Below are 8,745 nucleotides of genomic sequence, written 5' to 3'. Positions count from 1 at the left end.
TTTTTTTCAAGAAACGAGATGTCTGACCCCATCCGTTTTGTCAGGACAGAATGAGATACGGAACATAAATCCCATCCCATCCCTGTTCATTAGGACGGACCTGTTCCGATCCTGTTTGGTCTCATGAATAGTCCTAATAAAAGTATATTAATTTACTTTTTTGAATCTAACCTCAAAATAAAAACAAAAACAAAAACCGACAAGAATCCACCACGTTCTTGAGAGACAAGACTCAGATTCAAGAATTCATTTAGGGCGCCAAATTTTAAAAAAAAAAAAAACTAAAAGAGGGAAACATATAGAAATTACAAATAGAAATTAGGGGGAGAGAGATAGATAGAGAAAGGAGTCAACCAAGGACGAAGAAGAAGAAGACATCAACTTCATTTTCACACAAACCTCCTGTGTCACTGTGTTATCTGTCAGATCTGCACACACACACCCCTCCATTACACTGCTTGGCTATTAACTCATCATCCATCACTATCTATTCATAAATTTTCTTCATACCTTTCTCATTTCTATTCTATATCATTATCATACTGTGATGATCTTCGATTGAAGCTGGAATAAATGTGGATATTGTTTTATAAAGAAATGGGAATGCGTGTAATTTCTGTTCCCTCTATGTTTCTGATTCTGAAGGATTGATTAGCTTCAGCTTCATTCAATAAGCTCCACCTACCCCAAGTAAGCAACAATGTCAGAAATGCGGGTTTCTGATCTCCACTTGAAGAAGGAGCTCACTCAAATTCGCAAAGCTGCTCGTGTTTTGAGGGATCCTGGTACTACTTCTTCGTGGAAGTCGCCACTTAGTTCGTCGAGATCTGCTGCGGCTGCTTCCGCTTCTGCTTCTGCATGGAAGAACAATGGCAACTCACAACTTCATTCTCAGTTGTCTCTTCCGAGTGGGAGCAACAATGGGAAGGACAAGATGGTGTTCTTGTACAATTGGAAGAATTACAAATCGTCAAGTGAGAAACACAATGGCGATGATAAAGTCGAAGAAGAAGAAGAGTATGACGAAGATGGTGGTGGAAACGATGGATCTTCGTCTCTTCTGTGTAGTTTCGAGGATAGCCTCAGTGATGCTCGCAATGGTTGCGATTCCAAGAGCGACACTTGCTTAGGGGTTGGCGGGAGTGGGATTCGTTCTTCCATTTTCAGGTGTAAAGATGCGAATCCTATCGCGTTGGGCACGCCATCGACCAGAAGAGCACTGGAGATTAAGAAAAAGAGTAAGAAAAGCAAAAATGCCCATTTGGATATTCAAAGAAAATATCAGCAAAGAGAAACCAATCTTGGCAAAGCTTTTGTGAATCGCAAGCATCGTACTCATCGGTCAATAGGTTATAGCCGGGAGGACTCAGTTGGGCAGTCTGATGATACTGAAGATTACTGCAACTATGAAGATTTAACACGAAACGCAGGGCCGTCTCCTTTGCTTTTGAAGCTCAAGCATAAGAATTGGTCTCGCCCTAACTCTAATTTATTGAAAAGTAATAGAAAAGAGGATTCTTCTTATAGTACTCCTGCAATGTCTACCAGTTCTTATAATAGGTTTGGTCAACATAATCCTAGTACTGTTGGATCCTGGGATGGTACGACAACCTCGGTAAACGATGCTGATGATGAAGTAGATGATCTTTTGGATTTGCCTGGTCGTCAAGGATGCGGTATTCCTTGCTATTGGTCAAAGAAGACTCCAAAACATAGAGATATGTGTAGGAGTTGCTATTCACCTTCACTTTCGGACACTCTTAGGAGGAAAGGAAGTAGCATGCTTTGTGGAAGTCAAACTATCTATCCTAGACACCGAAGATCCTTGTCAAGCTCTCACAAGCGGAGAATTTCCTCAAGGAGCGCTCAAGGTGTTCTCCCATTGCTCACTAACAGTGATGATGTTAGAGGGTCATCTCTTGCAACTGGCATAAGTGATGATGAACTTTCTACAAACTATGGGGAGCTTGATCTTGAGGGCATAAGCAGGTTGGATGGAAGAAGGTGGTCCACAAGTTGTAGGAGTCAAGAAGGATGGGAGATTGTAGCTTTCAATGGAGAAGGGGATGGTGATGGCACTCCAGAAAGTAGTAGAAGTTACAGTCAAAAGTATAAGCCTGTGTTCTTTAGTGAATTGATTGGGCAGAATATTGTGGTCCAATCACTTAGGAATGCAGTTTCAAGAGGTCGAATTGCTCCTGTTTATCTTTTCCAGGGTCCACGTGGGACTGGTAAAACATCAACGGCCAGGGTTTTTGCTGGTGCATTGAATTGTATTGCTCCTGATGAAACTAAACCTTGCGGCTACTGCAGGGAATGTGCAAATTTCATTTCTGGAAAGAGCAGGGACCTTTTGGAAGTTGATGGAAGCAATAGAAAGGGGATTGATAGAGTTAGACATCTATTGAAAAGATTATCAGTTAGGTCTTGTTCAGCCTCCTCACGATACACGGTCTTTGTTATTGATGAGTGTCATTTGTTACCCTCTAAGACATGGTTGGCATTTCTTAAATATCTGGAAGATCTACCTCAGCGAGTTGTGTTCATATTTATAACAACGGATCTTGACAATGTACCCCGAACAATACAATCTAGATGCCAGAAGTACCTTTTTAACAAAATTAAAGATGCAGATATAGTAGCACGGCTGAGAAAAATATCTGCTGAGGAGAACCTGGATGTTGAAACAGATGCGTTGGATCTTATTGCTACGAATGCAGACGGTTCACTTTGGGATGCAGAAACTATGTTAGAACAGTTGAGCTTGCTGGGAAAAAGAATTACTGCTAGTCTTGTCAACGAACTAGTGAGTTTTCTCTTTCTTTTATTATTTGACCTAATCTGAAAATGTAACTGTTATTCTCATATTTTGATAATCAATAATGTCTGCTTTAATAAATATTATTTGATCTTTTTCTATCATTCAAGTTTAATGCTGTGGTGCATTACCTGCAACAGATGGGGGTTGTTTCAGATGAAAAATTACTAGAACTATTGGAGTTAGCAATGTCATCAGACACTGCAGAAACAGTGAAAAGGGCCAGAGAATTGATGGACTCTGGAGTTGATCCAATTGTTTTGATGTCCCAACTGGCAAGCCTCATTATGGACATCATTGCGGGATCATATACAGTCATAGATGACAAACCTGGTGATTCATTTTTTGGCGGACGAAGTTGTGAGTGATCTTGATCTTTGATCTCAAATATTTGTATTGATACTGTGAAAATTCCATCGTCCCCGACAGTCATATATGAGGCATTATTAACTGCAATGCCCTTTCTCTGTTAAAAGAAAAGTTCATTAATTGTCATCTAAATCAAAGAGGAACGGCCAAACATTATTGACCAGGTTGTCAACGGAAACAATTGAATCTTCATTAACTTAGAGGGCATAATGTTGGACCGTGATACTTTTATGATATGAGCTGAAAGATTCTGTTATTTTTTTAGCCCTGCAAAACAAAGTAATGCAACTCTTTATAAATGGCTTGTGATTGCTTGAGTACTGCATGAAAAGGCATTAACAGCTATGTATTATAACTATTCAGAATGTCAAGCTTCCTGTGTCTTAATTTTTGCTTCTGACCTTAGACTTTGATAGATATTCTCAGAACAATTAAATTCAAATAAAGTGATGAGCACTTGACATTGTGAAGCTTGTTGCTGCCTTTTCTGGGTTCCATGTATCGCATTTAAATTTCATTGTCTATTATAATTATGGGAATCTGAAGCACTTAATTGATTACTGAGATGAACACTTGGGTTTCACACTCAGTGAACGAATCAGAGTTGGAGAGATTAAAGCATGCTTTGAAGCTTCTCTCGGAGGCTGAGAAGCAGTTAAGGACTTCTAGTGAACGCTCGACATGGTTCACAGCTACTCTGCTACAGCTTGGTTCAATGCCTTCGCCAGATATTACTCAGACCACCAGCAGCAGGAGGCAGAGCAGCAAGACAACTGACGATGATCCATCAAGTGCTTCAAGAGAAGTAACTGCTCACAAGAACAAATCAGATGTTCAGTGTATGCCTCAGAAATCAACATCGCCTGCATCTCTGCAGAAAGCTGTAAATAGCGATCCCAGCCACCAAAGGCAGTTATCATCAAAGTTCGATGGTTTCAGCTTGAATTCGAAGCCGTCAAATAGTCCAGTCATAGATGATGACACCGCACCAGTTTCATTTGATGATCATAGAGTTAGTAATGTTACATTTAGATGCATAGATTCGGGGAAGTTACGTGATATCTGGGCACGTTGTATTGGAAGGTGTCACTCAAAGACATTGCAGCAGCTGCTACATAATCATGGAAAACTTGTATCCATGTGTGAAGTTGAAGGTAATTTGATAAGACTTTCGCCCAAAATTGAACATATTGCTTGCCAAAATGAATCCAAGTCCATGTCTTGCAGACGCAGTTGTAGCTACTGATTAAGATGCTTCTTTTAGCTATGAACTAAGGCAGATAAATTCTGTAAGGCATCCAGTAGTCAGATATCCGTTTCTGTTTTATTGCTGTTAGTTAGCATGGGTTCTTGACTAAGTCATTGCTCTTGCATCAACTAAAACAAAAAATTTGTTTAATCAGAATATACGATCTTGTTTGGCCATCTTTTCATTGTCTAATTATGAAAGAAGAAAGTTGATATTTGCGACATAGTGTGGTCAATAAATGTCAACATGATTCAAATACCTGTCATCAAGAAAGTGGACCGCATTGCTGGTGAAGGGCTTGTTCCCTTATATTAGGCTGCCATCTGCATTCCTTCTTATTTCTTTGCAGCACTTTTATAAAAATACCTTCTGTTCATACCTTTCATTCAAAAGATACTATTTTGACCTTACAACTTAAATTCAACCTCTTTTTTCCAGGTTCCTTTTCACCTTGTGTCAATTGAAGCTCTCTTTTTCTCTCCTAATATGTTTTTTCTTGCAGGCCTGCTGGTTGCATATGTTGCATTTGGGGATGCAGATATTAAACTTAGGGCTGAAAGGTTTTTGAGCAGCATAACAAATTCCATGGAAATGGTTTTGAGACGAAATGTAGAGGTCAGAATTATCCACTTGCTTGATGGTGGAGGTGAAAATCAGATCAATCTATCTGGCTCAAAACAGGCAGAATCAATAATAGCAAATGAGAAGGAGCATAGAGAAGGTCATACAAGAGGAAGAGACACTTTTTCGGATTTACCTCCTTTGCTGGATGGAAACTTTCAATCTACCAATGATTCGTCAGATTTACTGGTTGATGGAAATGGTGCAAGAGAGAGATCAGATATTCCAATGCAAAGGATTGAATCCATTATTCGTGAGCAGAGGCTGGAAACTGCTTGGTTACAAGCTGTAGGAAAAGGCTCCCCAGGATCATTAAGTCGCTTGAGACCTGAAAAGAATCAGGTCCTGCCTCAGGAAGGTATCTACTGTAAAGACCCAACTGAGTCTATGGACTCAATGAGGTTTTCCTCTCAGCATAGGGAAGATGACATCAGTCATGAAGTCAAAGTTTTGAAAGCTAAAACTGGAAGGGTCCTTCAAAAGGATCAGATTGGAATTGGAAGAAGGGCTGACTGTTACTCCATGTCCCCTAGTTTATTGCATGATGGCAGTTTAGTGACAACTTCCATCAAAGACAGTCTGTAAGTTAAAATTTAAATTTTGCGGTTTATTTGCATGCTTATTTCCGGTGATCCCTCCTTTTTACATGATTGGATACTGTAGTTGTAAATTGCATGGTAAGCTCCCTGCAAGAACCTGAGTGCTTGAAGTAGCCTTGCCAGAAGAAAGATGAATTTTTGGAGGTTGAGATTAAATTTGCAGAGCATCAAGTATTATTTAGCTTCTGAGGCAAAGCAATATTTCAATGTTGAGGTTAAAAATATTGAATTGTTGAGGTAGCATTAAAATGTCAGACACTGATAGAGGCAGAAACAGAACATTTCAATTGCTTTTGATTCTGTGGTCTTATAGTTTCTTATTAAGGTTTATAAGCAAGTTTGCGTTATTTTTTAAATGTTGTTGTATTATCTGTTTCTTGCACTTGAAGTCACAGAGCTGCCTTGTTCAACCGTCAGTATTATCCCTTCTTTTAATATGAACCAAATATGAACCAGTATCAACATTCCTTATATGGTGAACTAGCATAGACATTTTTGTTATTAAGATGGAAAATTATTCCACTTGGAGCTAGATGTATTTTTTAGACAATTGTAGAGATGTCTGGTTAAACCTCACGAGGATTGATATTTCCTCCATGAAATAGCAAAATTTGGGCTTTATTATAATTATACTTGTTTTGAAATGATCCTCGTAGTTACTTGATTGCTTTTCCTTTTTTGTTCACGGAAATGAAAACTATCGTAAAGTGTAAACTATGACTGAAACACCTTATGTGATATAGGTTTCCTGTATCTTATTACCCACTATTTACTGCCTTTTTGTTATTTGAAAAGACAAATAAAGAAATGCTGAAACTATAACTTTAGCTCAATATACTTGTTAGTGCCATGGAGCTTGATGATCATATGATTGATCTAATGACTGTTTTTCACCTGGAAGTGTATCAAAAGATAATTACTAAATTGCTTGGGAAACATTCTGTTTTGTGCTTTGTTCATTAAAAAAAATTTACATTTGATTCTTTATTTTATGTTTATTTATTTTTTATTTTGGTGTCCAGCCATCCTTTTATGGGCCTGCAGAAAAGAAATTGAGGGTTTAACTATACATTGTTTCTTTTATCAATATAAAATATGACATTTATGATAGGGCACACTATTTATAAGTCATAAACAATGCAACTCCTTTCTTAGATTTAATATATTGCACAAGAAAACTGAGGCAAAACTCTAGTTATAACCTTCAAGAACCAAAGTTTGAATTTAGTAAAAGAGATGCTCTGCGTTCTCTTATGTCTCATTTTCACCTTGATATGACAATAAATTTGATAGTAGCTAAATAAGATTGATTAAATCCACGAATAACACTGCTCCTTCCAAACTCATTTTTTGTATCTTTTGGTTAGTAACTCTGCTTTGTTTCTGCAGGGGATATGAATCAGGCCCAGGAGCAAGAGGTTGTAGTGGATTTTTGTGTTGGAACAACTCCAGCCGTCGAAGGGTAAAGGTAGGCTATCTCTGTGCTTTGCTTGTTTATACTTAAAAAAAAAAAAAAGTCAATATTCTTTTTGTGTAAAACTGTATCTTCTCTCTTTACAAAACTTGCTAACTTTCAATCTATTCCTGTTAGGCTTTTTTCTTTCAGTTTAACTTCTCATCCTTTAGATTACTGTTGATGCTATATTAATGTAGATGCTAACAGATGGTTGAGTTGGATGTTTTCTACTTAGGTGGCAATAGTTAACTCAAGCCTAGCACACACGCTATCAAAATAGTATTAATTCAGTCAATGAAACCAGTGTTGGTGGGGAACTTTGGAGATACTGAGCTTTTGAATTTACTGACATCAAGGTTTCTGATCAGAGCTTTTTCTTTGAGTAAGCATATGCAAATTAACAAATATGATCAAGTCTAGTGGAGACCAATGGAGTACGGGATACAGATAGTGGCATAATGAATAGTTGGTTTCGCATCTCAATAACTGGCTCTTGTGCGATGCCCGTCTCGGTCCTATGTTAGCCTGCGTTATGTATGAAAATGGAATTCAAGGGAAATACTGAAAGAATGAATGTGGCAAAATTCAAAATGCATTTTATCTGTCAAGGATAAAAGTAGGAGTTTTCATCTTTTAGAAGCATTTACTTTTGACATATCTATATATCCTTCCATGATATCAAAATTTGAGTCTACACTAAAAAATTTTCTTTTTGTTTTATCACTGAATAAAACTTTTCCGTGACTCTGAACAAACCTGGCGTGTTTTTTATTGTAAGCAGGTAAAAGGTACCCCAGTGCGGAAAGTGGGGCGCTTTTCAATGTTTGGTGAGTGTGGTAAGTCAAAGAGAAAGAGTTGAGAATCTGACCCTGGGCACGTTATTCAGATCTAGTTTTGCCTATATACTTCCTTTTTTTCTTCAAAAAGTTTTGTGTAGGTTTATTTTTCCCCTTCCATTTGAGCGATTCTTCAAGGATGTGAGTGAAAAAATGTAGAGGTTATTTATGTTCATCTTGTGTTCCTTTTGCTCCATCCCTTATTTAAGAAATCAATAAAGCGGGACAAAGAATGAACACCTTTATTTCCCTTTCCCCAATTTCGTTATTTTCAGTATTCTGTGAGAAAGTTCATTGCAAATCTCTTTACTCTATTTTTTTTTTTTTCCTTTTGACCTGGTGTTTAATTTATCCTTTGAATCAAGGGAACAATATAGTTTCGCATAACTGTTGTCTGCTATAAAAGGCTTCCTTCCTTCCTTCCTTTTCGTGTAGCAGATAAGAACTTGATCAATTTGATTAATAAATGCTCATACTTTCTGGTATTTGACAAAGATAAAGACAAATTAAGGGGGGAAAAGGGAAAACCAAGAAGTACAAGCTGAAACATGTGAGAAGCTCAATAAACAAAGCTGGTACTATTGGCTTAGGTAAAATATTTTTGAAGAGTCACATATTCTTATATTGTAAGCAATGCAATTTCTTATCATTTAAATATTTTTTTTTCGTAGATTACAAATGAAACGGAGATAAAATTCCACTCTGGGTTTTATTTTGTTATACATGTGATCAGAAAAAGTGACTTAAAACTGGGATTTTGAGAGCGTTATGATTTGTTTCTTTTATTTATTTTTATC

At 37.4% G+C, this 8,745-nt stretch overlaps 1 protein-coding gene across 3 annotated transcripts; it reads left to right on the top strand.

Moving 5' to 3' along the window:
• Nucleotides 1-381: 381 nt before the first annotated feature.
• LOC114759944 (protein STICHEL-like) lies at nucleotides 382-8,237 on the top strand. 3 transcript variants are annotated; one of them, XM_028949186.1, is made up of 6 exons: nucleotides 382-2,806; nucleotides 2,959-3,178; nucleotides 3,778-4,341; nucleotides 4,939-5,638; nucleotides 7,046-7,124; nucleotides 7,894-8,237. In XM_028949186.1, exons 1-6 carry the CDS (start codon nucleotides 701-703, stop codon nucleotides 7,969-7,971), a joined length of 3,747 nt encoding a protein of 1,248 aa, XP_028805019.1. In that variant the 5' UTR covers nucleotides 382-700; the 3' UTR covers nucleotides 7,972-8,237. The 3 variants fall into 3 exon arrangements, with proteins under 3 accessions (XP_028805019.1, XP_028805018.1, XP_028805020.1); XM_028949185.1 differs by having other exon boundaries at nucleotides 7,891-8,237; XM_028949187.1 differs by lacking the exon at nucleotides 7,894-8,237 and adding an exon at nucleotides 7,500-7,574.
• Nucleotides 8,238-8,745: the final 508 nt, after the last annotated feature.

This window comes from Neltuma alba, unplaced genomic scaffold, assembly GCF_004799145.2.
Source record: "Neltuma alba isolate B1F8T4 unplaced genomic scaffold, ASM479914v2 tig00010922_pilon, whole genome shotgun sequence".
Lineage (NCBI taxonomy): Eukaryota > Viridiplantae > Streptophyta > Magnoliopsida > Fabales > Fabaceae > Neltuma > Neltuma alba.
The sequence above is the reverse complement of the archived record's forward strand: the minus strand, read 5'-3'. Positions and strand labels throughout refer to the sequence as shown.

Coding starts and splice junctions, on each gene's coding strand:
- LOC114759944 (XM_028949185.1), top strand. CDS start 701: ATGTCAGAAATGCGGGTTTCTGATCTCCACTTGAAGAAGGAGCTCACT. Junction 2,807..2,958: donor CTAGTCTTGTCAACGAACTA/GTGAGTTTTCTC, acceptor TACCTGCAACAG/ATGGGGGTTGTTTCAGATGA. Junction 3,179..3,777: donor ATTTTTTGGCGGACGAAGTT/GTGAGTGATCTT, acceptor TTTCACACTCAG/TGAACGAATCAGAGTTGGAG.